Source organism: Nesoenas mayeri, assembly GCF_963082525.1.
Source record: "Nesoenas mayeri genome assembly, chromosome: 1".
NCBI lineage: Eukaryota > Metazoa > Chordata > Aves > Columbiformes > Columbidae > Nesoenas > Nesoenas mayeri.
In genome coordinates this window covers 187,447,463-187,472,130 of record NC_137541.1, presented here as the reverse complement: position 1 = coordinate 187,472,130, position 24,668 = coordinate 187,447,463, and the positions used below count along the sequence as shown (strand labels likewise).

Here is a 24,668-nt window from a genome sequence, read left to right as displayed (position 1 = left end):
TAAGAGTTTCACCTGCCCCCTCAGAAAAGGTTACTGAGTGAACAGCATTTTGTAAGGCTGGCTCTGCGGATGAGTACGGGCAGCAGTAGGTTTTCCTGCTTACAGAAGGACCACGGACAAGCAGCTTTTTTCTGCATATAGATTCACTCTTGCTGGTTGGTGGCTTACACTGCCTCACTATCCTCTGCAGGTGAGGCAAAAGCCCTGCAAACAATGAAGCCTGTATCTGAGATGCAAAACCATCCATGGGGACACATGCGGTGATTGTCAGCGAAGACCCGGGCACTGCGGTCAGGTCCTGCGGGCTGGCCCAGCACAGGGGATGGATGTGCCTGACTCCCACCTCCTCCTCCTCCTTGCATCTCGTGAGCATGGGGCTTCCCGCTCCCAGCACACAGACTATTCCAAGACGAATGATAAATAATTACTCAGTTCTTCAGCGCACACTTCATTTCCCTTTTCTGAATCACAGTTCAAGTCCCTTTTAGACGTACCCTTGATATCAGCACAGTAGTGTTACTACAGACAGTCCTAACTTTAAAACAAACTACATCAATACTGTATAATGGATAGGATTCAATTTACATGCCAGATACATATGCAAGTATGTATGTACTTTGCAAAAAAGCACTGGAAGTTAATTAGTTTTTAAACTTACAGGCATATATTTCATTTTTTTTTTCTTAGGAGCTTGTTGCTTTTCAGTGCAGCAGTACCGTAAGCTGTGTGAACAGTATCAGGCTACTCGGATGCATTCAGAATGCTCTGATAAGGCTCCAGTGCTGAACATGTGCTGAGGGCTCTCTCCTCCTGGGGGAGAAAGGGGTGCCCCAGCTCCTCAGAGGATCTGTTGTCTCATCGTGCTTTGCTGTAGGGAGACAGACTGGAATTGCAGTTTAGTCCTTCAGTTCACTGGATAAAAGTCATCTCTATGCATAAGTCCTGTGCACAACCTAAGGTCCTCTTTTAGACCTGAAATTAGGATGTAAAATGGATATAAACAGTGCAGAGATCTGACTTTGGTTGCCTGCAGAGGGGTGAATTTCACCTACTAGGAACAGCTACAGCCAGGTTTCTGAATCTGCATGGAAGTGCAGAGAATTCGCACTGTATACTGGCTTGGCTGAGGAATGAAGATGCTCACAGGAACTGTTTCACACTCTTGCAGGAATTTGGCTTATTTTGTACTAGAGAACAGATATGCTATACCTGAATTTCTAAAGTTATTGTACTGGCATCAGAATAACTGGAAACCACAAAACATAGCATGAAAAAAAAAAAAAGAAGAGTAGACTATGTATAGATATATTTACATCTACATACATCTACATATAGAAGCTTCTGTTCACTGGAAATCCTATAAGCCACTGCCTGCAATAGCATCCATCCTAAGGGAATTCTAGAGATGATTCTTAAGAGACTGAGGAGATGGGGTTATGAGGTGAGCCCATTTGTGTCAGCACCTTATCCAGCCATTGCAATGGTCCATGCAGGTGGATCTCAATCCAGCAGGGTGTGCTTGTAACATCTTGGCGATGATATTCTGCTCCCCAGCCCTATAAAAGCATCAAAGGACCAAAATGTGAGTTAAAAAAAAAATAAAATTAAATCACAACTCCAGTACTGAAAGTTTAATGCAACCGCAGGTAGTCCCAAGATTTAATGCTTTGCCTTGGGGATAATTTTCTCTAGAAACTTTGCTCATTTTTAAAGTCATTGTTATCATAGTTATCAGGGTCTCTATAATATTAAATTAAAAATGCTCAGTCACACTTCCAGGTGCTGAGACCAGCTGGGATGGAAAAGGCCTGTTTCCAAGCTTGGCTGCCTGCAAACAGCCCATGAGGAATGGTCCCTGCTGTTCGCACCCCAGAGACGTGCCCAGGAAAGTCTGCCAGCCTGCTGTCTGGCACAGAAGAGAAGCAGCCCAGGTCCCGTCGTAATACTTTAGTAGGATCTGGGAATGATCCTGGGCACTCCTTCATTTATTGGTAGAGAAGCATCCTATGAATCTGAGACTCTAGAAGTTCTAAGTATTTATCTGAACCCCTAGAAAGTTCCAGCATGGTTCCTATATACTGTATCTAATCTATGTATAGACATTTTCCACAGTTTTTCTATCCTTGAACATGACTTCTTTTCCTATGGGAGATCCCGTCTGTCTGTTGTAGAAAGTCCTGGAGTAACTTCTCCATCCCCTTTGGGGATATAAGGGATATGGAGTGTCTGACAGAAGATGTGGATGTGGTGCTGGCAGGGAAAAAAGAGAACCAGAAGTCTCCACACCTCGAGTGGGCACAGTGGCTGCTTGTGAAGCAGCCAGCCTGATTTCATAGCAACACCAGACAACCAAGTCACAGCCCAAAGTCTCACAGCTCCTTGGCTGTCTCACTACCAAACACGAACTTGTATTTCCATAGGCTAACGTGCAAAACACAGTCCTGCTGCAGGATAAGGCTTTTCCTTTGTGGGCGTCTGATCAGAGAAGCTGAGCCTTACCTGTTGTTATGCCAGGCAGGCGGGTTAATATTCATCATGAAGAGAGGACATTGAGGTATATTAAGATTGATGACTGCCAAAAGTACCTAAATTGTAGAGTGCTGAACAACTCAGACAACTGAAGCTGCTAGAACCCACTTCTCTAGACGATCAGCTGCAAAACTAGGATCAACACCAAAACTTGATGCCATAAGTGGTCTGCATAAAATCCATCCCCCAGAAGAGTAAGATATGGACCCACCAAAGCCCAAAGAGTACTTTTAAATAGGCAGCATTTTTCTGACCTAGGAAGGGCCTGTGTTTGCAGGCACCTCAGATTAATTTTCTGGAAACGTTTGCATAAAATGCCACTCTCTAAATTAGTGCAGTCAGAATTCTGAGTTTGTGAAGTCTGCAGTACTCAGCTGTAATAAAGATACATGGTCAGAAGGGCAAGTGTCAGAGGAATCAGTGCACGTCTACTGACTGGAAGGATGGAAAATCCGGAGGAATAGGAATTGCAGGCTGCAATCACAACCTGTCGGATTTGGAGGAAGCCGACAGTGCGGGCCTGTGGCTGGCCACCTCCCTCTGCTGGCAGCTCCCAAAATCCCAGCGCTGCTGTCTCAGGCTGCCAGCTGGAGCTCCCAGCAGGGGAAAAGCCAGGAGGACAGGACCCCTCGTGCCTCCCATATATCTCTCTTGGGCCACAGGTAGCATCTTTCATCCACAGGGCTAAACTGAACTTGGAGGTGGAGCTCTCTTAACAAGGGAGTAAAATGAGAGCAACTGGCAAACTGGCAACTGTTTTGTGCAGAGGTGGGAAGGGGGTACCGATACCCCCATGGGAAGAACAGAAATGTGCCTTCCAGCATAAAGAATCAGCTGGGGGCTCCTGCTGCTCCTGCCAGCCCTTCCCACCTCCTGTGGGCAACAGCTCTTTCCAGCCCCCAATCCAGCCACGTCCCAGAGCGCTGAGCTGCCACATCTGCTGGGTCGTCCCCTTAGCCCCAAAACCTGAGGAAACATGGAAGGAAGGGCATGGGGTTCCGACCTTGGACTGGAGAAACTCTCCATCTCTCCAGTTTGTGCTTCGGCTGCCTGATCTGTGGAGAAGGGACAATGGTCATCCTGCTTTGGCAACCAGCAGTGCTCAGGGGATGGAAATGCCTATCTGCTCTCACTGATGACACACTCACATCTCCCTGAGGATTGAGCTCCTCCCAGCTGCTCTGCAGGAACACAAAGGGTATCAGAGGTGACAGGACCTTCACTTCCCTCTGTGTCATGTCCTGCCTCCAGAAGCTAATGCAGTTCTGGCACGTTTCTCGTGTCTTGGTCCCTACCCATCCCTGCCTCCCCAGGTGGTAGCTCAAGCACTGATGAGGTAAGAGGCAGGTTCTCCAGCCCTTTGGCTCCTCTTGCCCTGTGGGCTGTGGGTGGCCACGTAGCACCTGGCCACGAATCATGGGAGAAGCCACAGGACTGCCCTGCACCTGCGGGCTCTTGGTGTGCGGCTCTGATAGACAACAAGCTTCTCCCTGCATTGCATACCCAACACCCAGAGGCATTCTGGTCCCCAGACTGAACACAACAGGGCTCACACCTTGGGAGAGAAATAATTTGAGGTGACTGAGTACAGGAAAGGGTTTTTACAGGCCAGGCAGGAAGAACCTACATGAGATTTGCATAGCCATTTTCCAAAGGTTATGGGAAAGGGTTCAAAATAACTCCTTGCACTGGTCTTCTGGTGCCTGAGGCACTATAGGGCTGCTATTGTTTCAACAAAGCAAGGTGATAATATGGCAGCAGCGTTATTTAGTGCATAAACACCACCATTTCTGCTGCCATGCTGGGCAAGGAGGCAGATAACACATCAAAGAGACTGCCCCTGAGTTGCTGAGATAATGAAAATATTGCGGAACTGGCTACACTGCCTTTACAAACAACATGCCCATTCACGTCTTCCATTAACGAAAATATTGTTTGTTGGGTTTCTTGCTTTCTTTTTTTCCCTTAATGCTTGCGTGTGAACAAGATGTCAGTTCCTTCCCAAGAAAAATGCAACAGCGTGGTCACAGGCAGAGTTTGGCTTGGACTCTTGGGAAAAGTTATAGGGCACCCTTAACGCTCTCAGACAGTTGAGGAGGTGGGTCGCCAAGGATGGCTGAAAAGAGTCAGAAGCAGAAAGCTGCATGGGACTCAACTCATCTGCTTTGCAGAACATAAGGGAAGTGGGCTTGAGCCTCAAGCAGTTTTGTAGTATCTTATATGTGAATTCAGTCAGCTTGATTCAGTCATTTGTGTAGAACCAAATCTGGAAAACAAAGGGACATACTCAAGCCACTCGCTATGGTACCTAGCAGGATGAACTTGCTTCTAATGGTGCAACTTCTCTAGTTTGCAGGCTTAACATTGTCAGCTCTCCCCAGAAGCACTATGGGAAAGTCACTTTAGTGCATCTGTAAACCGTCTCGAAATACCCACAATTCTGTGGGGTTTCAATGCTACAATAAACACCTAAGTAAATTCTAAGTGCTAAAAGCAGTCAAGAGATATCCTGGTGAGAAGGCCATTCAAAAGATTTAAGAAACCCCACAAAGACTGGCAGATCTCACACAGAGTAGTCAGACTGCAAAGTTCAGATATGAAAGACATGGAAACAGTAATGGATTTGGTGGCCTCCTGTCTCTTCCAAATAACAGAGGGAAGGTCAGATATTCTTTTGGACTTTGCATTCTGCTTACAAGAAGCCCTTCTGGCAGTGTGGCTGGCCAGAGTGGATGTTACTACAAACTGAGACAGTCTCTTGCCAGGCATCAGACAGGGGGCAAACAACAGTTCCCAGGAAGCACAATGGGAGCTGAAGGAGGACTCAGTGAGACCATACATACCAGTCTACAGTGATGCTGAGAATGTAAATTAGTCTCGAGACATTAGGACATTCTTTTCAGATCTATGGCTCTACCAAGCTCTATTGCAAACCAGCAATGATAGGACAGATCACAAATGCTACAGCATTTACATGTTGCTAAGCCCCTCTAAGTCGAGCTCGTTATGCAAACAATGTGGGAACATGATTCAGTCTCCGCTTATTTTAGACAAAATCCTATGGAATACCTAATTTTGGGAATCTAATACATTTACAGGTAGACCATAAAAGCTACTGATTTTGAGCACCTAGAAGTTTAAGGTAATACTGGAAAACAGGCAGTCTGAATTGCTATTTGCAAGTTGGGTGCCTAAAACCCCACTTGGGAAAGATTTGATAGAGTCCAGTTTTGCACCAAAGCTAGCAAATGATGGGATTTGCCTTTTAAGGAATGCAAGAGAAAATAAAGAATCCTTACTTTAACAAAGCTCATTCGAATAGTGCACATCTTGGTCAGCTCATACACCACTTCAAAACCATGATTGACTGACTGGGCAAGCAGCTGGGCGAAGAGCTGGTTGTTGAAGATCTTGAGGCTGCAGCCGCTGGGGATCTTGCAGACAGTGGCTGGGTGGAAACCGTGCTGATAGTTACAGTTGCGGCTTTGCACGAAAATACTGCTGTCACTGACACATTCAGCGTAAACTTCCCCACCGACATAGTAAAGATGAACACCTTCAAAGAGAAAAAATGACGTGTATTATTTCTTCATTGTTTGCAACACATTTTATACCAGCAATTCTTTAAGTATTTTAACTCGTGCAGGCATATGATCTCAGGAGCATTCCAGGCACTCAGTGCCTGTATAATGCCTTTTAAAAGACAGTAAACTTTGTGTATATCTGCACAATGGACTCACCAACATTACGAGGAAGTTGTCATAAATGCCATTTTGAGGTACTGCTATAGGAGAAAAAAGACTTGGCACGTGATGTTCTGCCTTGTTTCTCAAGTGAAGGCTGGTTTACTTCAACTCAACAATATGACACATACACATACATACACACATTGACATAAATGTCAAACATATGTCAACCATACACAAAGCATAGATCAAAAGTGTCAAATAACTGACAAATCTGTTATGCATTACACATCCAAATCTATTTTCCCTATTGAACACATGCACACTGACCAAGACCCACTTCATTGCAGCCACTTTTTTACTACAGGATCCATCTCATGCAGTTCAAACACAGCATGGTTTGTACTTAAAACCAGCTTTTCTCTACTTCGGTTCATCCATCACAACAGAACCGTGTATTTGTATTTACATGATGTGACTTACTCATCAGATCCTGTTCAACGTGACCTTGACAAGGAAATTATTGATTTCCTTCTGGAATTTTCAGTACCAGAGTGACTTATTAATGCTAACTCCCAAATTTTTACCATGCCTTGGAGAAATGAAGATGGAAGCACTTCTATCCATTCAATACTCTGGTCCCTGCCAGGACATCTGCTTGCATGAAAAGAGTCTATCTTCACCCAATTTGGCAACCTTAAAGTTAGGGGTCTTGTATAAGCTAAATGTGTAGATGTCTTCTCTAGCTGATAGATGATGAGAGGCACTGTGACCAGATGGTCTTCATAAATGACTTAGACTCAGGACTTGAGAGATTGCTTAGTAAGTTTGCTGATGACACAAAACTGAGGGGAGCTGTTGACACTCTCGAGGTCAGAGAGGTCCTGGAGAGGAATCTGAGCAAATTAGAGAACTGGGCAATCACCAACCACATGAAGTTGAACAAGAATAAGTGCCGGATTTTGCATCTGGGACATGGCAACCCTGGCTGTACATACAGACTGGGGGATGAGATGCTGGAAGGCAGCTCTGCAGAGAGGGATCTGGGGGTTCTGGTCGACAGCAAGTTGAACATGAGCCAACAGTGTCCCTGGCAGCCAAGAGGGGCAACTGTGTCCTGGGTGCATCCAGCCCAGCATTGCCAGCCGGGCAGGGAGGTGATTGTCCCGCTCTGCTCTGCACTGGTGCGGCCTCACCTGGAGCACTGTGTGCAGGTCTGGGCAACACAGCATAAAAAGGATATAAAGCTACTGGAGAGTGTCCAGAAGAGGGCTATGAAATTGGTGAAGGGTTTGGAGAGGAAGCCATATGAGGAGCGGCTAAAGTCACTTGGTTTGTTCAGCCTGGAGAAGAGGAGACTGAGGGGAAACATCATGGCGGCTACAGCTTTCTCACAAAGGGAGGAGGAGGGGCAGGTACCAAACTGTTCTCTTTAGTGACCAATGACAGAACCCGAGGGAATGTCAGGAAGATGTCCCAGGAAAGGTTTAGGTCGGACATTAGGAAAAGGTTCTTCCCCCAGAGGGTGGTGGAGCACTGGAACAGGCTTCCCAGGGAGGTGTCACAGCCCCAAGCCTGACAGTGTCCAAGAAGAGACTGGACAACGCCCTCAGACACATGGTGTGAACTGTGGGGTTGTCCTATGCAGGGACAGGAGTTGAACTTGATGATCCTTGTGGCTCCCTTCCAACTCAGGACATTCTATGATTCACTCCACCCGCTACATGCAGGCTCACTGCCAGCTCACACTGTGGAAGCCTGTGCAGGTGCTGAACAGGTCTCTGGTTCCCTGCCCCTGCTGCTTCTTCCCACACCTGCCTGCAGGCTGGCAGCAACAGCCGGGGACTGGGCAGCCATCCAGACTGGGGAACAGGACCAGACCATAAACTTACAAACAAACAAAACAAAACAAAAGGAGATTTATTTGCAGTGGGATCTTCATCAGTGCAAGCGTGGCAACAGGGACCTAGACTGCTTAAATCTGAGCATGAAACCACACCCTGAAGGAGGCCTAGTGATCCTGTGAAGATGCCTAGACATTCACCCTTCCCATGGCTAGATCAGGTAAGATGAACCCCTCCCATGACCTAGAGAGGTGCAAGAACTCAGTTTTTTGTTCTCCTAAAAAACACCACCAAATAAAAATAAAACCCTCCTGTTCCCAGGTACAGCATTCAAAGCCTTACATACCAATGCACATGTTCACGGAGTCTCAGTGCAAAGCCTACCAAGCTAGTGATAACTATGCTTTAATAATGCAGTTTTAATTACTTTTATTCCTGTTGTCTTTCATAAAAAAAACTGGTTACATATTTCCAGTCTGATTCATCATTCTGTGGTCATGACAGCAAGGGACAGCAACACATCCGTAGGATGAAAACAGCTTCTAAACAGAAGTGGGAAAAGCTTGGGGAAAAGCAGGTTGAGTGGGAAAGCAATCAGGGAAAAATATGCTCTCCCATAGACTTCCAGGGTGACTCAGACAGGAACCTTAAAGTCTGTCTTCAAGCCATCACTTGACTTTTACTTCTGTGCACCCACAAGATCCCAAATTAGATGTGAGAGGCAGGAGGTGCGGCTCAGAGAATACGCTATATTGCACTGGGAACATGGGTGAGATGACAGCTCCATTAGACCAGCCATCAGCTCCAGCACAACTGCACCAGACATTATGGTGTTTTGCACCTTGTGACTGCTATTGCTTGACCTGTGTCTCCTTTCCCTGCTGTGGAAGGTGGACTAAAGAGAAAGACTGAAAACCCAAAAGTCCCAGCTGGCCTTGACGGGGTCCCTATAACTTCCTGAAGTAAACAGATCGAGTGAGAACACAGCGTAGGGAGAGAAGAATAAGTACATAAATGTTCACCACATTTCAAATCTTCAGGTGTGGATTCCGATTTAGGGTGAACACACTTCAGGGTGCTAAGGTGAAAAATTTTAAAGGCTGGAGTTTCGGAGTATATTGAGTAACCCAACTTCTGAAAAAAAATGAATACTTTCAAAGGCATTGCCTAAAACTGTGTACTGCAACAACAAAAACACCAAAGCCACTTCTGAAAGCAGAGGCTACAATTTGTTTTTTCCCTGTGGACTTTTTAAGAGTAATAAATAAAGCAGTAATGAAATGTCAGTGTGCATTTCCATTCTTCTGGTATTCATTCACCAGGGACAAGCACCCTCAAGGAAGCCAAGCAGCTGAATACATATTTGTAGAAGATCAAATCCAAGTTCCATATGTTTTAGTGGGATTTCACTGCTCTCTGCAGAAACGGGACTCAGCAGTCTCCAAGCATCCACATCTTTTTGACACTCTGAAGTCCCCTTTTTGTCCTTGAAGTCTGACTGCTGAAACAGGTCCAATTGCTAGTAGATGTTGCATTGTGTTCTGGATTGTTTTTAGCTTTGATGTGGTATTTCTAGGAAACCGTTTCATGCTGATACACTAGATGACAATTCAATCACATATCCTTATCCTACTGAGCTAATCTTGTTTACTCACTCTTTTTTCTCTCCTGTTAACATGTGACAATTGTATCCATTTCAGTAGCTTTCATCTGTCCAGCATGCCTTTGAACTACACAGTTTTGGAGCTCTGTGCTCTTCTGCAGGCCTGTACTGGTGCCACTTCTACTTCACTTGAACATGTTTTTTTCAAGATTTGCATGAACAGGGAAGAGCAGTAAAATTAAGGATCTCTGATATACTAAGCTCCTCTCTGGGCAACCTGCTCCCTTCCCTTGGGCAGATTCCTAGTGTAAGACTTTAAAGAGCTTTTAATCAATTAAGATAGATCTTGGGATTTGAATGGATGAGGACCATTAGCATTTACCTCATTTTCTTTCTCTTCTATCTCTTCCTCTTTTCGGGCAGAAAGTCACAGGATGTAACATCCCCAAACAACAGCTTTGACTGGGGTCTTTCGTCATTCTTCCTTTAGGGCTGGGCTCAGCTTTGATCTACACCCCTTTGACAGCTTATGCTGATGGAGAAGCTTTGCTTTATTTTTGGTGTAAGTTAGAAGTACAACTCACTGCCACCTCTCGCAACAAAGTGCTATGACCAACACTTGTAGCATCACACCGGCTTCACACTGCGCATCTGCAACACAAGTGCTTTCCCTTCTGGAGAAAAGCGCAAGAGCTCAGTGCAACATCTCCTGCGCTCACCTTCCGTTTCACTGATGTTTGTAAAAACTGTGCCACATTCGTCTCAGAGCTTCCTCGTATTCAGTCATTCAATGCTAGACTATCAAGAGCCAATTAAAATACTGCTCTAGGCCTGGGAAATGAGGTGAGGTTGACAAGATAATAGGTGTGGAACAATTAGAGTTAATTAGCCCAGTGGGAAATCCATTCCCAGGCAGCTACTGGTGAGAGGCTGGGTTGGCAAGATAATGAGTCTAGACTGGATATACCAGAATGGGCAAAGCTTCATGTGCAGGGAGAAGTGGCCGGTACAGGGCTTCTGACTCACCACCACAAACAACAGTAAGTTCTGGGAGAACATCAGGGCCTACACAGCCCTAGTGAGCTGGGACAGAGTGTGTGCAGCCACGCGTGTCCAAGTCAGGTCTCCTCATACTTGTCACCAATATCGTATGATCCTGTGTGCACAGAGTATGTGTCCACCAGAAGCGGAGCAGACAAGGAGAACTGCTGGAGGGACAATCCAAAACTGAGGTTTACTGTCAGGAATTTGGCAAGACAAGGGATCAGACTGGTAGGAGGGAAAAAGCTATAAAGGCAACGCTGGTAGAGTTCTTCAGCTAAATAACTACTAAGTGTTTCATCCATCTCCCTTTGTTATTTGGTAGTAGGAGAACCAGCCCCGAGGCACCAGCAATTATCCTTTTAGTGGCATTTCAATGGCAATATTCCCAGTTGCCAGAAGCTCTAATAAATAAAATGAAAATATATACTGCTAAATTAGAACACACAACTATAAACAACATTTTTCTCTTTGCGGGCCAAGTAAATAGCTTTTCTAAGGAGCAGTCAGAAAAGCATCAGCTCTTTTTCTTCTATTTCAGAAATAATTTCAAAGCTTTGGTTTTAAGACAAGCACATCTGACAAATCAGCTAGGTTTGTTAACGCAATACACGGTTCTTTCAAGCTCTGAATATTCCCAACAAGAAGAGATTTCTTCTTACCTTTTCCTATGTGTCTCCTGGTGTTTTCTATAGTAGAGTTGCGGTTTACATTTGAGAGCAGCCCCAGACAGAACCTATTTTTGTTGTTTGAGGGATCTGTAAATCCATCTATAAGGATACTTCGAGAGGAAGCCTGGAAAGTCTCTCCTACCCGGTTGTTGAGTTCATAGTAGGCAACTGAACACCAATGTTGGGGTTCCTCATAGCAAACAGGCCGAAAGTCTGTAGAAAATAAAATTAGCCAGCTGCTCAGGTCTCAGTAATATTTTTTTAAACAATCATTCTCTGTCTCCTTTCCTCCCTCCCTCCCAAGCAACACCCCCTTGGCTCTTCATCTGAACAGTCACTTATGTCAGGCTCTATCTGAACAGCAGCTTCTGTTTCTTCTTAATTTCATGACTGAAGCCCCAAACATGCAAAGCCCTGATACACCAGCTTAACTCTAAGCCTCTGAGGAGTCCCACTTGTTCTTAAAAGTGATAACTACACTGTATTAAATGAAGCACATGCTGACATTCCTTGCTGAGCCAGGGCCCAATTTCTACACTGAAAATAGTAAGGGATACATCTGTTCTGCACAGCAGCAGGAGCTAGGGATGACAGATGGGTTCAAAGCAAGTAAAAACTGAGCCAGGCCTTCAGCCTAATACCAAACTCTGAAGTTCAGAATCACTCCCCCCAATTTTCTGCATGCTTTGGGGCCTTCTGCTTCCATGTGGGCCCATAAGCAGAAATGTCAGCAAGGTCATTTATTTTGGATCTACCCCTTCCCAGGTTTTCTAACTCAGAGAAAGACTCAAAAATGTAACAGAATCTCTGAGCCTTATTCGTCCTACAGGAATTAGTGGGAAACCTTATCCTGCCTGCCCACCACAGGCACGTGAGACCTCCTGCCCCCAGAGCACCTCTGTGCATAACCTCTCATAAACTTCTAACTAATATTGACTGGGGCAGTGATCAGGGATGGCAATCTATGGTAAGGAGACTGAAGTATCTTGACAATTTATCCAAAAGCACTGCTGTCTGATAACTATCTGTCCACTCTGTGTAGCCACCTGTAACTAGCAATATTACCCTCATCTTCCTTCTGCTCCAGTTCTGTGTTACATGCACGTTCCTCACTGTTTCAGAAGGCCGGCATTATTTTATCTTAATGCGCATGTGTGTGCACAGTGTCCAGTCCTCATTCCACAAAAAAACATCTGTTTAGGACTAGAATATGCTGGGCTAAAAGAACAAAAGTGATTTTTCCTCTGCAGTAGCAGGAAGGCAAAGGAAAACGCAGCAGAGGGTTCATTTCCCCTTGGGCAAATAGTGGAGGCATTCCCCTTGAATAGTGAAGGCATCACCTGCCAGTACTAATCTGGAGGTTGTGGAGACTGTGCTGGAGAGCTCATGAAGTTGCTTTGAGGGAAGTGAGGAGGATCCCAGACCCTTCTACTTTGACACGCATGCTCTCTCCCACTAAAGCACTCTTACATGAGGACAAAGAGTTTGGCCTTCTGTAAAAATCTCTTTGTACTTCACTAGAACATTTCCTTTTCTTTTCTAGCCAGCCAGTAATGTAATATTAATACAAAGATACGCAGTAAGAAAGGTCCCAGCCACAAGGCTTTAAAGTACTTGAAACCCAGAACTGAAGGTGATAAAGAAATCAGTTCTGATATCGATAGTGCTCCTGTGTGTTATATTGCCTCACCATCCTTGATTTGATATCTTTGTCTTTATAATGCAGATAACAGTGTTTGCTTTCATTAATAGCTTTCTAACTGTAATAGTCCATGGATGCAAATAAGGTCTAAACCCTGTAACTTCACACATAATTCACTGAGTTCTTAAATCAACCTATTCTGCTAGCTCATGGATGGGTCTAGTATGCGGCCTTACTGCAAAACCTATTATTATACATCACTGAACCTTCTTGTTCAAATAATTTTTTTTGCTTAACAGTTTTTATTGGAAGAATAGTACAAATGGTTATTTACTTTCAGATTCTCCATCGGCAGATTTACCTCCGTTGGGCAAAGACAGCACTAGTTGACTTTCAGCTATTGCATCCATTGACCGTCCATTGTGGGTTCCTGGAGGTTCTCTTGCGTGGTAAGGTGGGGGTGGAGTTTCCACTATTATAAAGAAGTAAAGAACAAAAAGAAAGAGAAGATACCTAAATCAATACGTTGGTAAATCCCCCCTGGCTTTTCCTGATGGATACTTAACACTACTTCTGCATAGTTTAGCTGGACAGGGGCTAGAAACAGAGCACAAATCTCAACCTGACCTCCCTTCAGTCTCCAGATTAAGCTCATTACGTGTTCAGGAAGGACGGGAAGGAAGGGCTGTCATGTTGGACATGCTGCACTTGAAAGAGAGAGGGACAGTCAGAACCCCTCAGACCTAGCCTGGTGTCCAGTCAAGCTCTCTGTTAATACCAGTTTTTACCCTAAGAAAGTAACGAAGTTTGACCCTTCCATTCCAGACTTCCCTTGCAAATTTAAAGCTTGAAGAGGATGATCTAAGAGCAGAAGCTAACTTTAACCGATCTTCCAGGAGAGACCTGTCTTTCTTCACAGGCCACAAAAAAAACAACTACGGAAAGCCTTTATACTCTAAAGTCAGAGTTGGCAAAAGTCCCTCCAGATTTGCTCTTTTCACCTCTGCCCTACAAGGGAAGGCTGGGCTTCCTCTGGTTTGTTCAGTTTTCCATCAAAGAGCAATGGATGTGATGAAAAAAGTATGGAGAAAATGTATCAACTCACAACCTGCCCCACTCCTGATTTGTTTCATTCATGGCACAGTAAGCTAGAAAACAGAAAGTGAGTCTATAGTGGGGATTCTCAAGAAAGACAGGAGGCTTCAGAAAGACAGAGAAAAAAGGACCTCATTTTCATATTAGAAAATGCTGCCGTTCACTGCATAAGCATGAAAAACGGGTAGTTCCGTTCAACTGAACAGAAACTCAGTAGACTTATGTGTAAATTATAGCCATATACAAGCTTGCAGGACTACGAGTCTCATTAAGAAGACAGGGTTTAACTTGGCTCCAGCCTGAAATTTCCTCTTGTGTTCAGGTCTGTTAGCTGGCCCTCAAAACAAAGTAACTTCACTCAGAGTGGATAAATGTGGACTGTCTCATAAGACAACCATTGAATCTTCCAAGTAAGTACCGCACAGGAATGTTTTTCTATTTAAGCATTGTTCAGGATTTAGGAATTTCATATAATATATTATATTTCTAACACGTAGATGACATAACACTCCCACAGAAAATGCAAAAATCTAGAACAGTAAAACAAGATATCAAGAAAGAGTGGAAGACACTATAAGTCACAGAAAGGAATAAAATGTGGTTGTACAGGTATTTTTGATGTCTATCATAAGCTCTTCTTATACCCACTAAGGAAAAACAGGCACCTGTAGACACGGTGCAACACAGCTACTTTAGACACATACCTTAAGATGCAACGAATCTTTTTCTAGGAGTGCCTGCTTTTCTCCACTGATTACACAGAGTACAGACAATTGCATGAGATGTAAAAATTTGCATTGTTGACATCTATATTTGGCCACACCAATTCCACTTAAGGTTCTTGATGTAACTCCAGTTTGCTTTAGATAGTCTTCCATCCCTGATTGTTATAAAGGCAAATTATGCTTATCAGCATGCTGTGTGCTGTGATATACTGAAGCTCAGGTTGAGCCACTTCCATTTTTAAGTAGCTTTGCAAGGTCTCAGCTTCAGTTAAATGCACGAGACAGAGTCATTACACAGTTGGAATGGGCCTGATTTACCTGTCAGGACCAGCTCCGCTGAATCCAGCTCAGTTACACAGAGGTGAAACAAAACGATGGGAGAAGACAAACAAGTCCTGCTACTTGCTAAAATGTTTCGATGTTGCTAAATATGATTTAATCTGAAGTACAGATCTAGAAAAGAAATAAATGAAGGCCCATCCAATGAATGGAGAGGGAAGGAAAAATATCACATTGTGTTGAAAGTGTCCAGCTTAAAAGGAAGTTCAAATACTACAAATACCTTGTAAAAATGAAAACCTTTCTTGCACTTAACATCAAAACAGGCATGTCATTAAGGACTTGAACTTAAATAATTGGTAGTTGAGAAATTAAAACATTAAGCTACAAGATTCTGACCTGAATTCATCTTTGTGAAAAAGATGAGATCATTGAAACTATTTCAGAGTTACAACAAAGTGCAGAAGAGAATGTGAACCATGGTCTGATATTAAAGCCGGCTCTTAGCTGTGTTGCTTGACACCTTCTTGGTATATTTAACAGCAAAAGCATAGTTATATTCTCAAGTAATCAGAGCAGTACTAAGTAAGGAGTTCACAAGGCAAACCATCTGAGTGACATAACCCTGCCAATCTCTGAACTGTGGAGCTGATGAAACACGTTCCAAAGCCATAGGAATTTGCCTGGTGGCTTCACCAAGTGTTGGGCCAGATGGTTAAACATCTTCATTTCCTGAAGTTTATACAGTCAGTGGAATCACCGTACATCACCGTACATTAAAAAATAGTTCTGCGTACCAATCCTCCCATTTTATCCTGCCTCTTGATGCGGTTTCTAAAGGTCCCTATCGTGACCATCTCAGTTAGGGGTGCCTAACTTAGGTCTTACAAGTGCTCTTTTCTGTGGACTGTATCAGAAGCTTGGATGGGCAGCTTCAGGCAGAAAGCAGCCTGGCACACCTTCTCCACTCCTCAACTTTCCCCTTACAGTAAGCATGAAATCTCATCCAGGCACTTTTAGGAGTGGGATGACTACAACTCTTAGTCACTTGAGCATCTGTCAAAAGGACTGGGAGTCAATAATAAAAGACAGTTGCAAGAAATCACATTCTAAATCCATCCTGTCTAACAGTTCAATCTGTAGCTACAGGCTGGGGGAGAGCACGCAGACGTGGCAACTGACCCCAGGCCCTGGCAAGAACCTTGACTGCCTCAGCCAGGATGTCTGAAAGCTCATTCTCACCCGTGAGCTGATAAGGACTTCCTGGTCCAGAAGAGCTCCCAGGGGAGTTGGGGTAGCTGATGCTGTTAGGCGACTGGGAGAACATGTGGCTGGGTGATGATGGAAAAGGGGTGCATGGAGGATGCTGGAAAGACTCGGGATATGTGGCATTGTGCGGCATCAGCGGCTCGCTGTGCAGAGAAGTGTTTCGGAACTTGGCGAGGAGGCTGAGGTGAGGGTTGAACTCGCTGTGTCTTGGAACAAGTACAGGAGGTAGGACTGAAAATAAAAACAAGAACAGAATCTGGTTAAAACTGCACTCTTGAAAGTTTATCTCCTTGTAAGTTAAAAAGAAGCATATTCCATGCTGCCCAAATATTGCTGTCTATATACAAGTCATTAAAGGGAAGCAAACCTGTCCAAAAACAAGAATCAAAAGCTGATTCTTGGACCTTTTTTTTCCATATTTGCAGCCAGTTGCAGCAACTCCATGTGCACAATATGGACTAATTTCTGTCTTGAGCAAGGCATCATAAAATTCACAGGTACAGCACATGCACACAGCCCTCATACAGAAATGCAAGTGGCACATTTCTCCCTCTCAAAATTTACCTATTCCTTCCTGAAAGACTGAACATGTCAGGAGTTTGCTAAATATTATCACTAGGATTCGCCAAAACCACAACTAAGTTTAATAACAATTAATAGTGCTTTGCAGTACACTGCCTATTTTACTACTAGTGTTTTACAGACTGGCAAAAGGAAGCACAGACCTGAAGCCAAACACCATATTTAAAAGGTTTTCAGGTACTTCAAAATGCTGCCAGCCAGATCTTTAAAAGGAAATGTAAAAGGCAATTCAAATATTGCAATGATATTAATTAAGTTCTTGCAAAACAGTTAGAAAAGATTTGGCATGAGGAGGAAAATGACAATGGTTGGTAGTTAAGACATGAAAAACACAGGTCAGAACACTGAGATCCAAATTAATCCATGTAAAAATTGGTCTAATAGAAGATGTTGCTTCTCTTCATTTACATCTCATACTGTCAGTGCTGTTAACAGCATTGCTGCATTGAGAAACCTAAAGTTCACCTCAATTATTTTGGATCCTGACATACCAGGAGTGAGAGCAGAACTGGAGTCAAACTACTCTGGAAAACCCAACTAGTCTGTTACTTATGATGATACAGCCTCTAGGCTGGAACACAAAGAGGCTTGCTAAATAGTTCTGAATATGAGAGTTCAACTTGAGGCTTTAACTGGGCTCCCCAAAGTCTTTGTGGGGAGAACCGCACCTACAATGGGCCATTCATGTACACCAAGATTTCTCTGTTAGTTACCAGCTCACATAGTGTCTAATTATCTCAGTTAAGGCCTTAAACACAGGTAGGGAGAATGAATCCCCAGTTGCTATTGTGTAGATCTAAAAGCCACCACAGAAGATAACGAGGCAATCTGAGTTACTGTGAAAAGGATGAATTGTCCCAACACTGGGAACAATTCAGCAGGCTTGTATTTATTGACCTAGTGTCCAGGTTCCTCTGGCCTAAAACTCAGCAGCCCGTAATCTTTCAGTCTGTCCTTACTAGCTTACGGAAACAAACAGCAATGTGCGCTCTCGCTTATAAATGCTGACAGTAATATATGGTCTGAACGTGTTTTAACATATTGTTTGGGCCCAAAAGCTCTGTCAAGGTAAGGCAAATTCTTTTTAGGTAGGTTAGCTAACACAGCTTAATTACAACTCACTCTCATTTATCCAGCACAATTGACTACTATAAACCAAATAATATACAGATAATGCAAGACATGTGCTTGAGAAGAGGCTGTAGGAACACCCTCCTTGGAGTGCACCCTCAGTGCACATCCATTGTGCAGAGCTGTGTCAGTCTGCAGGCAGGAGGAGGAGGATGACCAGTGCCTGGTGCCAATGGCAGGTTTACACCTTCCTGCTGGACGTGACACTGTGTTGCAGCTGGGACAGGGTTAAACCACGCTCCTGCCCACCCATGGGAATATACCACTTGGGAATTTGCCAGTCACTCATGAACTGAAGAAATGAGCCCTAAAAACATACAAAAGATTGGACTGATGATGGGGGTTCATTGCAGAAGTTATCTTCTTACCTGCCTGGAAACACAGGCACTGGGATACCTGTTAAGAGATTATATGTAGATCCTTCTCTGGTCCAACACATTTCTAATTAGCTTCTGGCCAGTACGAGGATGGTGCTCTGGAGGCTTTCTTTCCTTCTGCCTCTGATAGGCCCTTACCTGTGGGATGAAGATTTTGTTGCCACCCTCTTTAGTCCTTCAGTAGGGAAAGGTATTTCAGCTTCTTTAGCTTTTTGGATTTCCTAGACTCTCCAGGTAGGACTGGTAGAGCCAATACAGGTATTCACATCTGAGATGCACTGCCCAGTCACCTATAGATCTCTTCATAGCCAGCAGAGAGAAACAGATTCTTTCACTGCTGTGCATTGGGACAAGACCAGTACCACCGCTGCAGATGTGGTTTTGGTGAGCTGGGTCCCTCCCACCCCATGCTCCTGTGAGCAGCTCCAGACTGCGAGCTGCCGCTGCTTGTGGAGTTTTCCTCTGCTGCTCCATCAAACTGGTTATGATGCTTTCCAGGTCTGCTGCTGCCCAGCCAGCTCTGACCATCAGCCTTAAAAAATGGGGAACTGGTGATCCCTTTGCACTCAGCAGAAGTGCTGAGCAAGGGACAGCTGTGCTACAGCAACGCTGCGGGTACCACCGCTGAATAAGCAGCTTTCTTCCACCCTGTGAAAACTCAATGCAACTCCTTCTCTAAATGAAAGCTGAGAATCTGGGTGTGTGAACAGCACTTGCCAGGGAAAGTCTTTGACTTGCCCTGAATGAGTCAGCATGAGGAGTTTTCAAGCCTTGAACTCCTTCCCAGCTCTGACCAGCGTACTCTTAATTTCAGCTCTGCTGTACAATTTTTGCCACCTCACTCAATCTTTCCACTGACTGCTCTGTGGCTGCCCAGAGGGCTAAAGCCTCTGTGGTGGTGAGGAATTCAGAGATTTTCTTGTTTGTGGCTGAAAGCTCCCCAGAGGGCCTTGTTCTCCTTGTCCTTTTGGTAACAGTCGTCAGCCTCCAGGCCTCAGCCACTCTGAAGGAAGTGTGACCAGAGGCACGAAACAGAGTGACTGAGTGAGTGCATTGGGACCTGTCTGTCCTCATAAATTTTTTGTGTTGTCTCCACTCAGTGGGGTCCTTTTCTTCTACCTGTTGTTCTCCACCAAGAATCACGGGTGGATCCTTCCTTCTATGCATGCCCAAGTATTGATCTTTGTTCAACTGAAGACACATATGGTCATGTTCTGAGTCCTCCCACTGCCATCCCTGCACTAGGCTTTCTCCTGTTCCCTTTAGCGGCAACAATTCTTGCTGGAAACCTGGCTGTGCCCAGAGCCTGTGACTTTGGGTGCCAGCAAGCAAACTATCATGTACCTCACAGTTTAACTCCAGGTACAAAATCCACACTGCAATTTTTCACACCTCAGCCCATCTCTGCAGAGTTTACTACCTTTGGAGACCTACCCTTCAGCGAGATCCATCTGTTCCCTATGCCCATGACCACTCATAAACACCAAACACATGGCCAACAGTATGATCAGGTGGTCTTCCTACTGGGAGGCTACCACATCTTAGTCCCACTCAGGCTTGACGAAAGCAATCAGTCTAAGTCAGAAGTTAATTTAGGCTCTTGCTGTATACAGCAATGGTGCACACTAGAACCTGCAATATCTACACATGAATGATATCACATAAAAATAATATGATACATGTTTAGGCAGCTTCTATATTTTTCTGAAACTGCAGCTTCTCCCAACAACAAACCATTCAGATTTCTGACCAGCAATTTGAGGCAAAACAATAAAGCGGGAAGCAGAGTCTAACCACCACACTGATCTCTTTAAGGCTAGGTGGCATAGCCCCTCTCTGCAGTGGGATGTTGCACAAATACAGCAAATATTTGCTGTTTTTTTCCAAATGGCACCTGCTGCTCAGCAGACCTGAGAAAAAATCTGCTGTGGACACTAGTAGCAGCCATGAAAGCTGTGCATAATCTGCATGGTATTGGTCAGCATAGACTAGGACATGGCTGGGCAACCTGAGGACACAGCAGATGTAATGAAACCCCTGAATTTCAGTCCAGAGCTTAAAGCTGCTCTCTCATAACAGAGGTCTACAGATATGCCAGGCCATTAGAGAAAGGGTGAGGCCCTCCCATCTTTGACACTACTCATTCATCCTGAAAAAAAATTAATGGATCTGGTCACAGAGTGTTTGACTCAAGAAGACGGACTACAGTGATTGATAGTGAGCCCCTAAGGATGGACACTTCTATGAAAATAAAACTGGCTTGTGGATTATAAAGAAATGCACTGCTGACTGCTTTTGTGAGTGGATTCTTTAGTTCCAGCAGATGAGATACAGAGAATCTCATGTAAGCCTAAGATCACCAAGAGCCAAGATGCAGACTTCCTGTAGTTAAAAGAGGACTGTTGTCTAAACAGACTGGCTCATAGATCAACACTCCCAGCCCTTTCTGTGATCATTCTGCTACCACTTCCTCCTGAAGCCCATGTCTTCTCTGGCCTCACCACCACCTCCTTGCAGCACTGCTTTCTAATTGCCTCTGGGCCAGAGCCGCATTGCTGCCACTTGCCGTGGTGTAAGTTCTCTCTCCTGCCGCTGCCCCAGCACACCCAAGGAGGTTGTATTCCTTGTTGCACCTCATCTCTAGCAGGGTCGTGACTCACTTGTTAGCTTCAGCTCCTAAGAAGAGCAGTAGGGGTGAATACGACAGCCCAAGAACAATTCCCAGGTCCTGTGGAGAAGTGGCACAGCAGAGCCTGCATCCCCGCAGCTGTGCTCTCTTTCACCTCCAAAACAAGGTGGGCACGTCCAAAGTGCCCAAAGCCCATCCCATGGGCCAACCTCTGCACCCTGAGAACGGCTGGTCCGTGTGAGTCCCCATGGGTCGAAGCTGTGCCCGGGAGCTCTCTACCAACTCAGCAACACACAGACCTGCATCTTGGCCCCGTTTCATTTACTTGTAGAGGCGCAGCCACTCTGCTGCACAGACAGGTGACAGAGACGTGTTCACAGCTGAAACCTCCTGAGTTTCAAGGTCAGAACAAGCAGCTTTGACAGTTATTTAGCAGTACTAGCGTTTGTTGGCGGGCACTGAACAGATGAGATGAACAGGGTTAAAGACAGCACTGAGGAGACTCCATTAACTACATAGGAGTTACAGCAGACAAAATGAGAAGACACTAAAGATTGCAGCCTTCAAAGAGAAAGATACACAAAACAGGATATTTTATGAGCATCTTTTCTTAGATTCTTGAAGAGTTTATTTTAGCAAGGCAGGAGATCAGCTCTTTCCACTGAAAACTGTTGACAACAAGCACCACTCAGTGCAGCTGTAAAATTTTAGTTGTGGCAATGTTTACAGCAGTTCAGATACAACTTCAAAACGACAGCTCCACTGCAGAGTAAGGATTACCAGAAAAGGGAGCAGTCCCTGTTGTTTAACAAATGTTAACAGATGTATTTCCCTTATTTCATCTGTGTGAAAAGAAACATCCCACAGTTCACTTATCTGATCCTAATGTCACCTCAGAGTAAAGTTCATGCCAGACAAAGAATAATCACAGAATAATAAGTATATACTTACCAACCATATCCATTAGTAAATTAAATTACTGTGATTTTTGGCAGCAAGGGAGAGCTAGGTTAGACATTAGAAATAATTTTGAACTGTAAGGATAGCAAAGCAATAGATTCATTTGCCTGGGGAGGTTGTGGAGGCTCTATCACATGGGATTTTTAAAGCTCATTAGAAAAACATCTGTCAGGAATGTACCTGGTAATTTGTTTTGGTTTGGAAGTACGGATAGAAGAGAACAGGATGACTGCTCAAGTTCTCTGCCAGCCCTGCTTTCTAAGATCCCTAAAGAAGTCAGCACTGAACACTAGGATTTTTTAACAGCTGTTTCACTGACACAAAGCCCAGTAAGCGATCCTTCAGTGAGTTCATAAGTTTTCAGTACTAATGGAGTCCAGTTTAAAGGGGATCTCAATGGAAAAATTCAAAATTTTATGGGAACTTGGGGGATTTATTTCACATAAATGATCCACTCAGGTAAGTACATCCCACTGAAAGCAGGCCAGCAGGCATTTTAGGAAAAATCAACTGACCTGGTTTCATATCCACAGCAGAATAAGCCACCTTACTGCAACTCTAATCTTTAAACAGAGAGCCAGGGACACATTTTTCCTGTGGATTAATACATTGATTGTTGCTTTTCAGACAATGAGCCACAAATGTAGCCACGGTGGCAAGCCTAGGCTGGTGCCTAGACTTCATGCAGATGGACACCGGTTTGCAGGGGGAGCGTTCCCAGGGCGGCCAGCACCCACTTCTGGGAAGAAGCAGATTTCAGCACCCTGGACAAGATCTGGGCACCCTGGGGTCTGGTGGGACATGGACTCCATGGATCTAGGGGCTCCTCATGGACCCCATAGGGCAAGGAGCTCCTCATGGACCCCATGGGAGGAGGGGCTCCGCATGCCCAGCTGCCGGAAAGGAAAGACCCAAGGTCATTCCATCAGCCGGAGTCTGCCTTTTCAGATTCTACAGCATAACTCGGTAGGATGCACCAAGACTTGACCTGCCAGTGCAAGAGCTAAGAGAGAGATGCAAATTGTTTGCAGATGATATAATTACCTGGCGTTTCCACCCGCCGGTAGTGGTAGGGGTTAATGCACACTTCTTTTTGTTTTGAGCCGAATGGGAACTCACAACATTCCAGTGGTTTCAACTCATGGTGAGACTGTAAATCAGGCCAGCGCCACACTCTGCAGTAGATGACGTGGGGAAGCCCCTTGCGGTGAGACACTTGCAGCCGCCCATCCAAGGAACGTGGGATCGTGACACATTTACTGGGCTGACCCGGACAGCTCAGGGCCCTTTCCAGTTCTTCCATGGCACCTTTTTTCTTCTTTAGCTTCTTCACCAAGGAATCAACAGCTTTTTCTGCCCACTTTTCCTCTTCATCTCCTTGTTTCCAGCCCAGCAGCCTTTTCACTGCAGGGCTGGTGAAGGAGAACAAGGAACTGATAGGGGTGCTGGAGTGCATAAGAAGCAGAGTTTACACACGAGCGTCAACAGAAGCACAAATCGCTCTCCTGCCTTGCAAGGCTTGCACAGAGTTTCCACAATATTAAGATGGACACGCTTGAAGGAAAGGTTCTTCCACACGTACTTTTTTGCAGTCTTAGGCGCTGGTTACAAGCAGTCCAACAGGGTGGGTCTCAGAACTTTCCAAACACCAAGAAACTGCTGATGAAGCCTGGAATAACAACACAATACATCGTTAGGCTTCACACACTCCTTTAATTGTTCCTTCAATAAAATCTTTTGAAAGAGAAATTATTCAAAATGTGTATTTAATTTTCAATGGTTTTCTGTTTGTTTTTTGCTGTTTATTTTGGGTCCAAGCCTCTCCTCCACATCACTTTCCACACTCGTTTTAGAGTTGGACCTCAGAAAGCATTAAGTGTCCAGTCACTTCAATATGTGTTTAGAGTTTAACACACTAGGCAATTTGTTGCAGGATTGGGATTACATTTGCTACAATAGAAAATTTAGCCTCTTTTTTTTTTTTTCATGCTGGTAGCTGTAGGTTCAGTTCAAACATCTTCAACGAAATTAAATCTGTAATATCAAATTCTATGGAAGTAATGAGTAGCATATTTTTCTGATTTCAACCCCCTCTCTGCCTCTCCAATCTCACTTGAGTTGTAAAATATTAACTGCAAAATTAATTTAAAATTCAGCTACTCACAGATTTCATTTCGTGTATTTGAAAGATTTATCACTATTCTCTAAGCTTATTTACATTGTCTCATACGCAAGAGAAAACTTTGTTTGCCAAGCCAGCCTGTTTCACTCTCTCCAACAATTTTAAGTTTTTTGGATAAAAATCACAGACTTTTGGACACAGTTTGCGCTGGACGGATCCTGAGTTATTTCTTCTATGAGTTGCTACATGTGACAAAGTCCAACAGAAAGAGTTCAGTTCTTGAGGGATTTTCTTTATTTTTTTTCTTTCAATGTAGCTGGAGCCAGTCTAATTTTAGCTGAAAATGACATATTTCCACTGACTGGAAATCTGAGGAAAATCATCCTTGTATGTCAAGCTACTTAGTGCTTTAAATATACTTCAGGGACTCCCTGACTGGGGGGTCTGGACTAACAAGTCCAAAGGTCTGAGCTACACAGAGGG

At 44.4% G+C, this 24,668-nt stretch overlaps 1 protein-coding gene across 3 annotated transcripts; it reads right to left on the bottom strand.

Annotated features, from left to right (window-relative positions):
* Positions 1-1,070: 1,070 nt before the first annotated feature.
* SMAD9 (SMAD family member 9) lies at positions 1,071-23,519 on the bottom strand (the record flags this gene model as incomplete). 3 transcript variants are annotated; one of them, XM_080348185.1, is made up of 6 exons in its annotated part: positions 1,071-1,556; positions 5,829-6,085; positions 11,366-11,587; positions 13,351-13,488; positions 16,358-16,615; positions 23,108-23,519. In XM_080348185.1, 6 exons carry the CDS (start codon positions 23,517-23,519, stop codon positions 1,413-1,415), a joined length of 1,431 nt encoding a protein of 476 aa, XP_080204311.1. In that variant the 3' UTR covers positions 1,071-1,412. The 3 variants fall into 3 exon arrangements, with proteins under 3 accessions (XP_080204311.1, XP_080204312.1, XP_080204313.1); XM_080348186.1 differs by having other exon boundaries at positions 13,378-13,488; XM_080348187.1 differs by lacking the exon at positions 13,351-13,488.
* Between the last annotated feature and the right edge of the window lie 1,149 nt (positions 23,520-24,668).